General features: G+C 41.4%; 1 protein-coding gene across 1 annotated transcript in view; it reads right to left on the reverse strand.

Moving 5' to 3' along the window:
- SPTLC1 (serine palmitoyltransferase long chain base subunit 1) overlaps positions 1 to 14,862 on the reverse strand; it is a 38,969-nt gene extending 24,107 nt beyond the window's left edge. The window contains exons 1-3 of the mRNA XM_009901478.2: positions 14,753 to 14,862; positions 12,804 to 12,911; positions 3,760 to 3,854 (exon numbers count right to left, since the gene is read on the reverse strand). Coding sequence (XP_009899780.1) covers positions 3,760 to 3,854; positions 12,804 to 12,911; positions 14,753 to 14,815 — 266 coding nt within the window. The 5' untranslated portion in view covers positions 14,816 to 14,862. The remainder of the gene's footprint in view (positions 1 to 3,759; positions 3,855 to 12,803; positions 12,912 to 14,752) is intronic.
- Positions 14,863 to 16,870: the final 2,008 nt, after the last annotated feature.

Below are 16,870 nucleotides of genomic sequence, written 5' to 3' on the forward strand. Positions count from 1 at the left end.
TGTAATCTAAAGTTTCCAACTCTGTTAACCCGTAAAGGTTTGTGTAATTCATGTAATCAGGAAACACAAAGTATAAAAGCACCCAATATTAACAAATGAACAAGAACATGACATATGACACAAAGGGTGGAGAAATTTTCTGCCCTAAAAGCTGATTTAAACAGCTACCAGAAAACCAAAGATAAAAGTAACTACTGCATATTTAAATACAAGCATCACAGCTGTGTGCTGTATTCTAAAGGCACCCCTTTCCGGGCAATTGCACACATCAGTACTACAAAATGAAAAGTCTTAGTTACTCAGAGTGTTGAGAAGTCTCAAAGCAAAGCCACATACAAAACCTAATGTCTGCTCATTTTGTATGCATTGTCAAATATTACAGTTGAGACCCTATACTATTCCTCAAACACCATAGTTTCAACAAGTCTTTCCCACATGGAAACTGGCACTAAGCAATTTTCACAATCAAAACTAAATAGTGCTGCTCAAATGTCAAATGCCTGTGCACTGCTACTCCAAATCAGGGGCTGGCAGTATTTCAATAAGTGCATTTGGTGTGCAAAATAAATAAACTTTATATCCAAGCTATTCACTACAAATTAAGGAAAACACTGAACTAGCTGAACATCACTTTAAAAAAGTCCATGAATTATTATTTTTTATCTGTTCACTTCAAAACATAAGCACATGCTGCTTCAACCAAGCAACTGCAAAGCTTACAAAAGAGCTTCAGAAAGTTTTCTACTAAGAGAGTGCACATGCCATGCATCTTCATCACTGTCATTCGACGACGCTACACTGACATAAGCTGAACCTGACCCCACAAAAATAAGAGTTCTGCATTATTGCAGTGCATCTTCTGCACACTAGTACCATGACACAGAAGTGGAGCAAACTAACTGCCCTAAAAATGTACCTGGCTCTGTTCCTCTCTCTTGCTCATCAACAAACTATACCAAATGCTGGTAGTTCTGTGAAGTTAAAGAACTACTTATGTTTGCAGCTATTCACCAAAACAGACCTACACCTATGCATTTTGGCATTAACATGAGGTTCAGTATATTCCCAGGATGTTATTAAACTTGGTAAATTTACAACAATTTACACACACAGCTCCATCACTCAATACTAGAAAATACAAGAACATTCACCAACAACTTGCCCCTGACAAAGATACAGTCCTCTTGAAATACAGCCACACTTTACTATCAGAATTTTACCCAATCTTCTAAAGAGATACCCACGGTTAGGCAGAAAACAGTAACAGAAGCAAAATACCCAACACCTTACTTCCATGAACAATCATATCCAAAAGATGGATGCCAAGAGCATCATAAAATCTTCCTTGCAATACCAAAACCAACAAGACTTTGCAAAATGAAGTGAACATTAAATTTCTTTATTGTTTCACCTATCTCCCTTCCCGTAGAGTAACACAGTTCATTAGGTAAAGGCAACAGCCTCTAGCTCAGTGATACTGAATGATCTAGCTGAAACTGTACATAAATATAATTTCAAGCTATACTGAAAGAATTTGCAAACAAATCCTCCAGAAATTGTCTCTTTCATGGACTAAAACCACTCCATTTTTATTTAGCCCTCCTAATTATTTCCTAAGTGTTACATGCTTTGCAAAATCAGCTGCTGAAGATGATAAAGTTGAAAGCCATCTGTTACTGCCTTTTTATATTTTAAAGCAAAACATCATGAGCATTTTGCAGACATACCATTTTAGGAAGTAAGTTTACATTTTCTGATTTTTTAGCCTGGAGAAGAGGAGGCTCAGGGGAGACCTCATTGCTCTCTACAACTACCTGAAGGGAGGTTGTAGCCAGGAGGGGGTTGGTCTCTTCTGCCAGGCAACCAGCACCAGAACAAGTGGACACTGTCTCAAGCTGTACCAGGGGAAGTTTAGACTCAAGGTGAGGAGAAAGTTCTTCACGGAGAGAGCTGTTAGGCATTGGGATGGGCTGCCCAGGGAGGTGGTGGAGTCACCATCCCTGGAGGTGTTCAAGAGGGGACTGGATGCAGCACTTGGTGCCATGGTCTAGTAGTCATGAGGTCTGTGGTGACAGGTTGGGCTTGATGATCTTTGAGGTCTTTTCCAACCTTATTGATTCTATGATTCTAAGGTATCTTGCATAGATCAGCTCACAGAGAGGCTTCCAGAGGAAGCAAATAATTTCTGGGCTGTGACCAAGTTGTCATGGGTAACTTCTTCATCACTGATTCATGACTGGTCACTTTTTAGTTCAGATTGCATTGCTGGCTTTGCTTATTTGGCAACTTTACAGGGATTATGCAAGTGTTCAGTGGGAAGAAGCACACTAACATAAGGCACAAATTGCCTTGCACATTGACTGAGGAGTCTGCCTCCCCCACACTGTGGGCCAAATTTTTACTGTTAATACTTACAGTGGTTATGAGTCTATATAAGCCCTATTCACACATTACTGTAAGTATGCAGTATTAAACCATCACATACTAAGATAATCAAGATTTACATAAATCACCATTCATGGTACACATGAGAATCATTGAAAGAAGTCTACTTCATTAGCAACAGTAGGGTCTCCCTAAAATACTTACTGAAAGGGAAGATAAATGCTATTAAAAGGGAATTAGGACACAGACACTTCAATTTCTGTATTAATCCTGAAATGTGGGTAACATTTATAGCCCATGTTACAATCTCACAGCTGTTAAGCAACTTATGCTAAGGTTGGCAGTTTAAAAATCTTACAAGGCAAACACCAAGTTCTCCAAATAGCCACTATCAAGTTTAACAGCCACAACACATTAACATTCTGTCACCATACATTTCCCAGTTGTAAGCTTTGGAAAGTTCTAAATAATTTAAACATCTAAAATCAATCTAACAGATGTATTTGTTCAGACTTTTTCTAGACACCTAACACTTCCATTAAGTCCACGTGACTGTTTGCTTCAAAGTTTTGAACAGGATTGTTCACATCATAGTTGATTAAAGCAGGCATCACTTTTCTATGGCAGACTACTCCATAGTGGCAGAAACATCAAAATGGAGCTCCCCTGTGACAGCAAATAACAGTGCACTGTCACTAAATCATTGTAAATTACTGTCACTAATAGGATATCAAGAATGCTTATATTGTAAAAGTTGCATCAGTAACTTGTGAAAGGAATTTCAAAGCCATTTCTGAAACACTATAATTCTTGCCTAAGAGAGCATGCATTTTAAAAGCCTTGTAACAAACTAGAAAGTAACAGTGAACCATATTTTCCTCACAAAACAAGCTTGCCATCAAACATCTCCAGTTCTTATTGTCCAAAAAGGAACAGCTTTTCATGAAGTGCTGAGTGGCTAGCCACAAAATCAGTTTCTTCTGAAGTGATTTGTGATGACAGTTTCCTCTAAAACCCTACACATAAAAGTAGTCACCACTTTTTGGAATCTAAACCTACATATTCAGAAAAAATGGAAACTAATTGCTACCAAACAATACAGACCTGGAAAGGGTCCTTTGCCTCACCCTTGATATATATATAAAAAATTACAGCATTTAAAATAAGAAAGATTTTCTCAGTAAGATAGCCTTGATAATGCTGCAAAACCGAGATGACGTCGTCAGTGACAAATTCAGCCCTGTTATCTCAAAATGTAATTCCTTTATGAAAGGTTTTCAGGATATGAAAATGCTTAGTAAGAAACAAGCTTGGAAGTACAGACATCAAGTATCCCAGCTGAAATAAAACCCAGAATGTTTTGGTTACATTTACCCTGAAACAATGTTGTAGTTCAGAGCTGGGTGATCTTTTGGCACAGGAGGTACAAGGGGCTCTGGCTGCCATTCTTCGATCAACTCTTCCTTTTCCTGAAAGGGAGAAAAGAAATACTCAAAGATTTCCAGTAGAAAAGCCATGTGCTAACCAACAGTTGCTAAAAGATGTACGTGAAATTATGTGTGCTCATGTGTCACCTTTTTGAGAGTTCAGAATTAATACAAGCTCAGTCTCTTCCAGAGGGCCTCTGATTTATTCAAATGAAAGATGCAAAGAAAAGATAACCCAATTGTGCCTGTGCATTAACAATCTCATGCTATGAAAATTGAGAGACTAAATATTAACTTGTGGGTCTGCCAAATTTTAATCAATACTGTTTCATTCAATCTATTAATTATGAAAAAGCTTATCTACATTTTAAGTAACTGGACACAAATTACATAATAATTGAAAATAAACTGCATCACTTTGCATTCTCAAGTCCTCAACAGTGCTGTTTGGACAACTGTGGCATTAAAATCTTTAGCAAAATCACACATGCATGAGAAGGACACAATGGAAAAACACCATCGACTGCTCAAGAAACATTAAAAGCTACTATTAAACATGCATCATCCACCCACCCATGTAGGAGTACTGATGCACATTCATTTCCAAAGTGCTTTAAACTATTTAGAAAACCTCCCATAGATGGTTTTCCTAAGGACATGCAATAGACAGGTGCATTAGACTTAAATGAGCAACCAGGCAAATCACCACAATTATCCTTTGCACCTTTTCTTTCTCAGAAAAACTATTTACTAGTACAGTAAAACACATCTGATCATATATTTGTTAACACATTAACTTTGAATGTTATGACTATAGCAGGTTTATATTTACCTATTATTTCAAAAAGTACTAGCATATTTAAGGCTACTTATTCCAATACCAAAATATAAATTCTGCAAGCAATTTCTGAAGATGCTACAGCAGCATCTTTTTAAAGCCTTCAATATTACAAAGCCAAATTAAGATATGAAATGACTAAACAAAACTACATGCAGGAATACAATTAGTCTCCTGCATTTTCATCACGTTCCTTTTAATAAGCTAATGAATACCTTTATTCCTTGCTATTTCCAGAGTATTAATTATTATCCCAGGAGCTGCAAAATGGTCTATTTCAAAGCACAAATGGAAAATTCAATAGTCCCACATTTCAGAAAAGAGCCTCCTCATGTGAGCAGTCAGTTGTGTTTCTACAGCATTGCAGATGTACTTTAAGTATCTTTTTATTTAACTTTGTCATGCTAGATTTCTTAAAGAAATTTAATCCATATGGCATATATTTTAAAGGAAATAAAATGCCATTAATATATGCAACAAAAGAAAATATATTCAATATTTCAAGGTGGCTATACTTATGTTTAAAAAAGTGCTTAGTATCTTTAGCCATCATATGACAGATTCCAGCTGGAGCTGGCATGTACTGAATTGCTGTTATGCATAGCAAAGAAAGGATCTGGGTTTGCTTAGCCTGGAGGAGGCTCAGGGAAGACCTTATTGCGCTCTACAGCTACCTGAAGGGAGGTTGTAGACAGGCAGAGGTTGGTCTCTTCTCCCAGGCAACCAGCACCAGAACAAGAGGACACAGTCTCAAGCTGTGCCAGAGGAGGTTTAGGCTGGAGGTTCGGAAGAAATTCTACACAGAGTGATTGCCCATTGGAATGGGCTGCCCGGGGAGGTGGTGGAGTCACCATCATTGGAGGTGTTTAGGAAGAGACCTGATGGTTTAGTTGATTAGGTGGTGTTGGATGGTAGGTTGGATGCGATGATCTCGAAGGTGTCTTCCAACATGGTCTATTCTATTCTATTCTAAGAGACGGGATGGGGTGCTTGGTTGCATGGTTTAGTTGATTAGGTGGTGTTGGATGATAGGTTGGACTTGATAATCTCAAAGGTCTTTTCTAACCTGGATAATTCTATTCTATTCCATCTCAGATTATAGTAGGGGCTTTATCAATTCACCCTGTACTAGGCGCCATTCATATGTCAAATAACAATTGCAATGCTTCAATCCAAAACATCCAAACAGCTAACGAAAAATAATAAATGAATCTTTGTGTAAACACTACTGACTGATCTTCACTACCACTTCCTATTATCAAACTTCCTGTTTGATATGACTTAGAAAATTCCCCAAGAATCCTACAGAAGGTCACCAAATGACAGACCTTATAAAGATCAACATGCAACAGAGTGCCAAAATGGTGAATAAGTAGCACCCAAATTCAGGTTAATCTCAGCATGAACCACAACCATATAAACCTGTACACTAACATGCATTGATCAGAGTGGCATTTCCAGCCTCATGGCAAAACAGGTGCTAGTGTGCATCTCTATGCCACACTGCCATTTGAAGAAAATAACAAAACAGTGACTTAATATATCACTAAGTGTGCTGACCCACAGAACTGCAAGCCAATACCTGCTTAAGTACAGTCCTCTCCTGAGCCCAACATACACCTGTTCCTTGTCTTAGCATAGACAGGTAGAAAACCAGACTACCTTGTTCAGAAATAGGACCCTGATGAAAACTAATTCAGCAAATGCAAGATGGGTATGAAACCCAGGGTAATCAGGGAGCTGGCACAAGTGCTCACCAAGCTGGTTTCCATCATTTACCAGCAGTCCTGGCTAACCAGAACTAAACATTGGCAAATGTGATGCCCATCTACAAGAATGGTTGGAAGCAGGACCCAGGAAACAACAGCCCTGTCAGGGAAGGTCATGGAGTAGATCATCTTGAGTGCCATTATGCAGCATGTGCAGGGCAACCAGATGATCAGGCTCAGTTTATATGGGCTCATTAAGGGCAGGTCCTGCTTGACAAACCTACAACACAATGACCTACCCAGTGGATGAGGGAAAGGCTGTGGATGTTGTTCACCTGGACTTCATCAAAGCCTTTGACACTATCTCCCAGAGCATGCTCCTGGAGAAACTGGCTGCATATGGCTTGGACATTTTGCTGAGTAAAACATTGGGTGGGCCCAAAGAGTGGTGGTGAATGGAGTTAAACCCACTTGGCTGCTGGTCACTAATGGTGTGCCCCAGGATTTAGTCTTCGCACCTGTTCTCTTTAATATTTTTATCTACATGAAGGGATTGAGTGCTCCCTCAGTAAGTTTGCAGATGGCACTAAGATGGAAGGGAGTGATGATCTGCTTGAGGTAGGAAGGCTCTGCAGAGGGAGCTGGACAGGCTGGATTGAGTGGTTGAAGCCAACTGTATGAGATTCAAGATGGTCAAGTGCTGGGTCCTGAACTTTGGTCCCAACAACCCCCCATGCATCTCTACAGGCTTGGAGCAGAGCAGTTGTAAAGATGCTTGGCAGAAAAGGACCTCAGGGTCCTGGCTGACAGCCATCTGAACATAAACCAGCAGCATGCTGGTGGCCAAGAAGGCCAACAGCATCCTGGCCTGCATCAGGAACAGTGCGGCCAGCAGGAGCAGGGAGTGATCATGTCCCTGTGCTCAGTACGGGTGAGGCCACACCCTTGAGTACTGGGTTCAGTTTTGGGGCACTCACTCCAAAAAAGACACTGAGGACCTGGAGCGCATCCAGAGAAAGGCAACAAAGCTGGAGAAGAGTCTGGAGAATAAGTCTTCTGAACACTGGCTGAGGGAACTGGGGGTGTTTACTCTGGAGAAAAAGGAAGGTGAAGGGAGACCTTATCACTTTAACTACCTGAAAGGAGGTTGTACTAAGGTGGATGCTGGCCTCTCTCCCTAGTAAGAAGCAGTGGGATGAGAGGAAATGGCCTCAAGTTGCACCAGTGGAGGTTTAGATTGGATATTAGAAGAAAATTCTTCACTGAAAGGTTATCAAACACTGGAACAGGCTTCCCAGGGAAGTGGTTTAAAAGACACATAGATGTGGCACTAAGGGATATGGGACAGTTAGGTAACAGTTGAACTGCATGATCTCAAAAGTCTTTTACAATCAAAACAATTCTATGATAATATATAGCTGAACTAGATCCCACAAAATAGCCTCCACAGATTGGATGATGCTACAGGGAAACCGTAACCTGAGTTACAGTTGCCCAGAAGAACTTGGACCTTTTCTGCACATCAGAAAGCAGGATATACATTCACACAGCATTCACTCTGCTCCTTCAACAGTTGGTGTCAAAAGGCTCCAGTGCTGTAGCTGTACTGTGTATCCTGCATCTGAAGTTTTGTGCTTGTTTTAGAGCACAGGGTCAAAGTTGTGGGGGTTTTTTGTTGTTTTGGTGATTCTTGGGTTTTGTCTTAATTAAGAAGCAGAATAAGTCAGAGAAGAAGTGGTGCAGCCTGTCAACTGTTGAAGCATTTCCTCATTTCACACACCACCATTTCACCAATTCTAGGTCACATTCATCCTCCGTATCTGTTACAAGCATTTTGCTTTTTGATGGGATATAGGAACATAAATGACAAATAGCTGCATCTTCAGGCTTTATGTCTGCACGTGTGTTTTGCACAGGCAATGGTTTACCAAAAGCTTACATAACAGATGTTCCTTTGCTATGTCTGGGGACTGGAGATACTGTTAAAATGAATACTGACCTGAATCCAAAATGCCCATCCACACTGCAGATGGCACAGTTCATACCCCTTCCTCTGTCCATTCACCAAATACCTCAGTACACTGTTTTGTCCTTCTGACTTTTCAGAGAAAATATGACCATGACCCTCTGACTAAGAAGACAGAAGCAAGCTTTGCTACAGTGACCCCACATTCAGAACTGCACATTTTACCTTCTACCTCTGCAACAGGAAGCAAATTTCAGACCAATATAAAGAATAAAAATGTTAAGTTTTCAAACATATAAACCAAATTTTAATTCACAATGTCACATTCTCAATATATAGTTGATTACTTTATTTCACCTTAGTTCACTGTACTGAAAGTATCCACTTGATGAAAAGAAACTCAAAACTTTCCAGTTTCTGAGACTGTAAGGTAAGTAAACTCATCTCCCAGCTCCTCTTCTTCCCCTTTTGTAATTACTTTTAATGTATATAAATGTTAAATAAACTGGAAATATCAATAGGAAAAGGTGTATTTCATTTTTATTACTAATATATAATACACCAAAAAAAGTATTTATAAGTGTATTTCATAACTTACAATGTACACAATTACACAGTTGTGCACACACAGAAATGTTTTGCATACTTAAAGACACACACACACAATGCTTTGGGCAGGCTGCATTTTGTCAACTGCAGTTTTTACTTTTCAAACACCAGACAATTTGGGTAAGGAAAATACCTGGATGTAAACACATCCAACCCAAATTATTTAAGTAAGTTGCCTTGTTGATCCTGTATTTTAAGAAAATGTAGGAATTATGTTCATGAAGACAGCTGGTGCCTAGCACTAGTGCTCTGAAACAGTGTCACACGTGCATCTGCACCAATGTTCAAAGTTTAGCAATGTTGATAGTCCTCAAATAACAGATCCTTCATTTCACAGTATCTATAGAATCATGTATCAACATGGTATAAATTAGCACAACCAGGCATGACAGTCACAAATTTATCTTTCAAACTATTCTAGTGTTTAGGAGAAACTTTACCTACTTGAAGGTCTTTACAAGAGCAGACTACATCTGACTACATCTTCCCTGTAGATCAATCTCCAAATGCTGCATGTGCAAGAAGGAGCTCCTGTGGTCTATTTATCAGCCATGCATTAACCATCTGACAGAAGCTTTACAGCCTCCTGACTAATATCACTGTAATAAAACTATTCCCATGCTCCTACTGCAGTGAAAATTCTAGAACCAAGGAAAATAACTATTCCTTCCATTCTTCAATGGTAAGACATGGCTCCTGGTAGGGCTTCAGAGATTTTCAGAGAAAAGTTCATTACCATTTAATGCAGAATGAAACTGGATACATCTGGAGGGCACTTTCCTTCCACACAAATGGCTTTTGGATGGGAAATACAAATTAGTCTCCGGCCAGAGTGTTAGACATAGATATTGTTGTGGGCATTTCACATAAAATTTACTGAAAAGAGGCAAAGTGCCACTGAAGACTGGAGTGGGCTGGGTGAGATTGCATAGCATCATTTAGCTACAAGCAGTGAAAAAAAACAAAACAAACCCACAATCAAACCACCAGGAAATTCCAGTCACAGAGAAGTACTCCACCTTTCTGGTTAATGATTTGGGAAGTTTCATTATTTTGGAACAGAACAACAGGAGAACCTACAAACACTATTACTAAACATGACAGGCAACTGAAAGCTGATTCCTGTGCTGGATTTCTTAGTACTCTTGCACATTTGACTAAACCCAGAAGCCACGTTCAGGGTAGATCTCTTCACTGCTTTTAGAAGTGTGACTCCTAAGTGTACCAGGTTGCACAATAACCATCTGCCTCTGGTTTCCCAAGACAGACCGGTCCTGACAGATGACATGAAGATGCCTGTGCAATAGTGATATTCCTCAGTAATACACATTATTGCACAGCCAGCTCTGCTCTGGCAGCATGCCCAACAGTAATTCTCAGAGAAATTCCAAATATCGTTACATGAGTGGCTGACACAAAAGTGGCCTGAGCTCCACTGTCTGAGCTGGCCTGTCTCCAGCACCTGTACCTGAACAATCTAATGTTTCTTTCTGGTATAGTAAAGACTGGACAACACAGCATGAATCAAATTAGAAAAAAAAAAAAAAAGGCATATCATCAAGTCACTTGCTGAAAAGCTGGCATGTTACTACATGCAGTTCAACACATCTAGAAGTCTGTCTGTGTGAGAGCCTTTACTGTATGAAACAGACTGTAGATGGTGTTAATTTTCTTCACAGCAGCTTGTATAGCACTGTGTTTTAGATCTGTGACCAAAACAAGGCTGATGGCACACTAATGTAGCAACTCTCAATGAACAGTGTTTGCATAGATCTTCTGTTTCTCACTGCCACAACAGTGAATAGATAAGGGGGTGCACAAGAGGTTAGGAGGCAACACAACCAGGCAGATGACCTGAACTAACCAAACAGATATTCCAGGTCAGATAACATCATGCTTGGCAGTAAAACAGAGAAGGTGTTGTTCAGGGAAGTTAGCCATCTTTGCCAGGGAACTGCCTGGGTATTAGTCCATCCATAGAAGTTGGTAAGTGACTGCCTTGCTGACTTTGTGCTGCTAGTCTCCTCTTCCACTTCTTCACTTATTAAGCAATTTTGTCTTCACACTCAAATTTTCTTGCTTTCACCCTTCCTTTCTTCTACCCCTGTACCACTAGGGGTGAAGAAGAAAGTGAGCAAGAAGCTGCATGATGCTTAGCTGCCGACTGTAGTTAACCCAGAACACTGTATCTGTATCAACTGTCTGTGGATAACCTTTTTAGTTCACTGCTGTTACAGTGAACTTTACAACTAACATCAACCCTTTTAAACTTAAGGTTTTCCCTGAGCTGCAGTGGACCAGCTCCCACTTATTCACTGCCCCAGATAAGACACAGAATAATTTTCTTCCCTGCATACTGTTGTTCCAGATTTGTACGAGCACCTCCTTAAACACCTGAGCTTCATCAAAATGGTGAATGAGAGAGATGATCTACAACTGGACAGTAACGTTCAAGATACACACAAAAATATCAGAGTGAGACAGGTTCCAGCTTTCTCAGGTCATCAGGTACGCAAGAGTAGCAAAGAGCCTTTTCCCACCATCTCCTGCAAAGAGAATATGTCTTTCAAATGGAAAAAGTTATTCTCCAAAAGACCGGTGATCAATTAACTACTAGAGTTTCTGAATGGACATCCAGGGGCTACTTTAAAACGGCTGCATGTTTTCCTAGCACTTCACCACACTAGACTTCCTTTGTGTTCGCTCCTCCTTTGTATTGTTATCAAAGGTAGAAAACTTCAAGCATCCCAGGATCAATTCAAACCCTTTCAAGAACAAAATTGAACTGGCCCTTCTTGATTTCTACTCAGCTCACTTCTTGCCTCCAATGAACACAGGCTAAAGTGCTTCCTAGAATACCTTAAGTGCATAAGGAGGCACTTCCCCAAAGTGAATCCTTCCTGCAGATTTACTTACCTTAACAGTCTTGTGACTATAGCGTCTGCATCCTGCTCACTGATGCATTACACCAAGCCCGCCCACTTAACATATCCTTAGCAAAAATAAGATCAAAAAGTATGCAAGTTGATGCACATCACATACATGGGAGTAACAAGGTAAAATACGCACAAATCCATTTCACAAATCTTTCCCAGTACCCTGAAGTAATTCCAGTGCTTTATCCCATTCATGAAGCATACTGTACCTCTGAAGCTCTAGCAATCTAGGCTAGTTTGCTATATGGAAACTCATCCAAAGCAAATTCCCACATACACAAACTGGCAGTCACACTGCAGTACATTGCTATAATTCATCCTTGTTCACCTCACCATTTTGAGAGTGTGTATCCAATTCTCTTTTGAATGCATTATAGACCAAGTACAGTGAGACCATGTCTCAGACAAACTAGATCAAGGTCATCTCCAAAATAAACTCTACTCATTCCAGAAGTCAGGGAGAAATTCAAGTGTTCACAAACAACTACAGCTTTCTTTTTTTTTCCCCTTGAGATAACTACATTGCAAAAGAAGAAAACTACCCCTTAAGTATGTAGACACTCCATTATTACTCATAGATACCACATGTACAGACCAATCATTTTCCTGCACTCTTGTAATTCATTTTCTTTGGTGGCTTTTTTCCCCAGCACAGCTTCCATTTTTAAAACAGTACCATCTACTGACAGGAGCTAATGCCAGCTTTTCACAGTTTGGCAGTTACAGTCACATCAATTCTTTTACATTTCTCAGACTCTCTAACACTCTTCTACTTTAAAAGCAAGAATTAAAGTGTTTGAGTAAAAAGCAGTTTATTAGCCCAAAGTAAGCTTATATTTTGAAACTGCAAGAAAAAAACAGCACAAGCTGTGGTTTAATAGTTAAACATATCAATAAACTTTTTCACTAAAGAAGAGTATTTTTCCAGCATACCTTAGCTGTTAGATCAGATCGCTCTTGAAGCTTGTATGTCTTGGAGAAAAGAAGTCTGATTATCCATAGAATTAGAATTCCTTCTAAAATGAGGTGGTAAGTAGGGGCCTGAAAATAAAAGCACAAAAATAAGTCTACCCAGAATTATATTTAAATCAGTGTGACACTGCGCAACACTTCTGTCTCTTTACTACTAGACTCGGGGGGTGGGGGGGAAGCCAAGCAGGTCATCAGCTGATATGTGTGTTTCCAAATCAGTAAAAGTTATATGAAAGTGAATTACTTTGCAACTACTACTTGTTGCTGTTAACTTAATTTTGAATGGCTTTATTCTTTTGTTAATATACCAGGCACACTATAAATTGGTAAGCAGTTTCAGTTCCACACGTAAATTGAATACTGAGAGAAAATAACACCCAGTTGTCATCTGTATCTGTTAAAGTATCAAGCTTTCACAACAAGCAGAAGTCTGAGAGCTTGAAGATCTGGATCATCTATACACATCTGCTTCAACCCTACAGTCCTCTAATCAGTGGTGACAGCTAGTATTATTCACAAAGAAACTTAATTCTGTCCTTATAGCCCATTTTTGCTGGCCTCACAGACACTTTGAGTGGGTATTACCAAACACAGTCATCAAAAGCAGTTTTGCCAAAATGTGGACATAATATTTAAGAATATATACATGAAACCAGGGCAGAGAGTTGATTCAAATTAAAGGTAGCCTCTCTGTGTGCTGGGAAGGAGGAAAGCAAATTTCTTCTGGCAGCACAGCTAGTTCAAAATGCATGTGGAGTTATGACATTAGCACCTGACACCTAGTTTTAATAATGGGTTTAGTTACCATATTTCAGAAAGGCTTCTGTGTACACTGTGGATGTCTACTATGTCTACTATCTTTACAGCCTCAGAGTGCACACACACTAGAGTACTACCTTTTCAACTCGGAGGAAGAGCTCCCACACATCAACATTTTATGGTGGGACCTGGTCTGCCAAGAATGGAAGCAGAACACACCACTGAGAAAGCAAAGGAAACTGAGCACAAGTGTTTAAATCCAGTAAGGAGTCCTATGGCATATCAAACTGCAAATAACAATTTATCCTTTGCAGAGTGCTTTTCAGTTCACCAAGCACATTAAGAATATAAATATACACCATGACATTGGAAAAACACAGAGTCTAGAAGAAATAGAAGTCCACACAAACTATTTTCCCATGTTTTTCAGTGCCCATAATTATCCTGAATTCAGAGTACTAGACCATGCTACCAGCTTCAGCAGCTAAGCAAGTACTGCAAATCCTAATACAAATGCTTTAACAGCCTTTGCCAGAGGAAGGGAGGGAGACTTTGATACAAGACCACCACCTAACATTAGGACATCCTTTTTTAATATTGTGAAACTAAGCCTGGATGCAAAAAAACCATACTGGTCCCCCTCCAGGAGAGAGCTGATTTTATTGTAGAAGAACACTGAATCTTATTACTGATTAATACCCTTGTATATACATTAGAAGTAGCTTTATAAACTTAAACAGAAAAAAATGTTAAAGGTGTGCACCTGTTTTTCAATACACAAACCCCGTGCACATACATATGCCTGCACCTCCGCGAGTGCAGTCTCGCACGGACCCACCCCAGCGCCCGGCTGCAAGCAGGCAGGACACAGCACCCGCCCGAGGCACCGCCCCCACGCCGCCGCTGAGCCAGGCTCACCGGTGGGCAGCTCCGGACAGGCCCGGCTCTACCTTCCCGCTCCCGGCACCCGAAAACAGCGGTCAAGGGACAGGCCTTCCGCATACACATCCCCCACACTCAGAAAGCCACCGGGACCTCGTCTGCCCTGAAGGGGGTCACTGGTGGGATCACTTCGGCACAGCCACCCAACCCGTACCGGGCAGCAGGTGCCACCCACCCCGCTCCGGTCGGACAGCACCCAGGACCCGCACCTCATAGAAGGCCTGCACCATCTCCACCAGCACCCACTGCTGCCCCACGCCTGCCGCCGCCATCACCGCGCCCGCTCGCTTCCGCCTTCGAGGCCCAGATGGGCACCGCCACCGCCTTACGCCGGCGTCAGAGGCGGAGGGGCCCGCCCACGGCCACGGCAGAGAGCGCCCTCTCCGGCCCGGCGGGAGCGGCTCCTGCTGCGCTCCGGGGCGTCGGGCGTGGACGGGCGGTGCTCCGGAGAGCGCGGGAGGAGTCGCGGGCCTGGGGACGCTGTCGGCAATGGTTGGGTCGCAAAGGTCTTTTCTGGCAGCGCGTTACAGTCCCGCTGTTCCCTGTCCCCGGGAGCTAGGCCGGGCCGGAGGTGCACTCTTCGGTGCTCGAGTGCCTGACATCTTCTGTAAGCGGAACCTGCCAAGGAAGGTAAACGTGGATGCGCTGGTGTGCGCTTTCTCGCTACGTTTCAAACCAGCTGCTGGCTGCTGAACATGTTGGTGTAATCTCGGTGCAGTTTCCTCTGCACCTAGGAGACTGGTCCCACGCTGGAGCAGTCAAGGGGCTCTGGTACTTTCTTCACATAAGTTACACGTGCTGTCTCTGTACCTGTAAGCTCTGCCTTCGCTGCTGTAAAAAATAATTGTTCAGATACTTGAACTGAACAGCAAATGCAAAACCAGAGCATAGAATCATAGAATCGTAGGGATTGGAAGAGGTCTCCAGAGAGATAGTCCAACCCTGCCATGAAAGCAGGACCACCTAGGGCAGATCATACAAGAATGTGTCTTGAAAGTCTCTGGAGAAGGAGACTTCATAACCTTTTTGGGCAGCCTGTTCCAGTGCTCTATCATCCTTACAGTAAATGAATTTTTCTCCACGTTGAAGACGAACTTCCAGTGTTATGGTTTGTACTCATTGCCCCTTGTGTTCTGTCACAGGACACCACTGAAAAGAGACTGACATCTTCTTGAGCATTGAAAAGATCTCTTAGTCTTCTCTTTTATGGACTAAACAGCCCCATGTCTTTAAGCCTTTCCTCATAATACAGACGTGCCAATCCCTTAAGCACCCTCATAGCAGTCTGTTGGACACATTCCAAATTAGGTCTCACTAGGACAGAGTAGATGGGAAGGAGAACCTCTCTTACCTACAATTTTCTTAATGCACCCCAGAATACCATTGGTCTTCTTGGCCACATGGGCATGTTGCTCTCCCATGGATAATTTATTGTCTATCAGTACTTCAAGGTCCTCCCCCATGGAGCTGCTTTCCAGCAGGTCAGCCCCTAATCTGTAGTGGTGCACAATGTTGTTCCTCGCCATGTGCAGGTCTCTACCCTTATTCTTGATGACCATCATTAGGTGCACTTTGCTAGCTCCCCAGTCTGTCCAGATTTTGCTGATTAGTATAGTGGAAATAATAAGTAAATTCAAAACAAAACAAGAAATTAAAGGTTTATGTGTATTTCAAAGGCCACAAAAGCTGAACCTTACTGAGAAGAGATAAATTCCAAGGGGATGATGAATGGTGAAGAGCTAGCATGGGTCACAGTTTCTGTGAACCACTGCACAGGACGTGAGTGACTGCCTAAACCAGCACTGGAGGCGAAGAAGAGCTAAAAAGGAGTTAGCACTTGATAGAAAAGAAACAAAAGACATTACTTCTAAAGGAGATGTTTGGGAGTTGCTTAGCTGAAGCTGAACAGCTGTGGATGCCTTCTGATGGTCTTTTGGAAGAGCACTGTGGGCCTGCCTCGTTATTCTTCACCGTGGTTATAGGAGAAGAAGCAGCTGAGGCAGCAGTTGATTAAAGATGTGACTGCGAAAACCTTGAATGCTGCGGCTAACTGCGAGCAACCTGCAAGCTACAGTGTTGCAGCAGTGGATGGTCACATTCACACTGACTGAAGTGAGTTAAACTTCTCCCTGAGATTCTGCACTTAATGATACACTTGTGAGATCCCAGACTCTAAACAATAAAGAATAAAAAAATGTGGTTTGAGGCTATCTAAAAAGTCAAGACAGGGAGAATAATTGTCCCTTTTGTTTTTTAGCTGCAGGAAGATTTTTCTATTTACTGTTAAGTATTTTTGTGGCCATTGCATCTGGCTGGAGAGGAGTCTT

This window comes from Dryobates pubescens, chromosome Z, assembly GCF_014839835.1.
Source record: "Dryobates pubescens isolate bDryPub1 chromosome Z, bDryPub1.pri, whole genome shotgun sequence".
NCBI lineage: Eukaryota > Metazoa > Chordata > Aves > Piciformes > Picidae > Dryobates > Dryobates pubescens.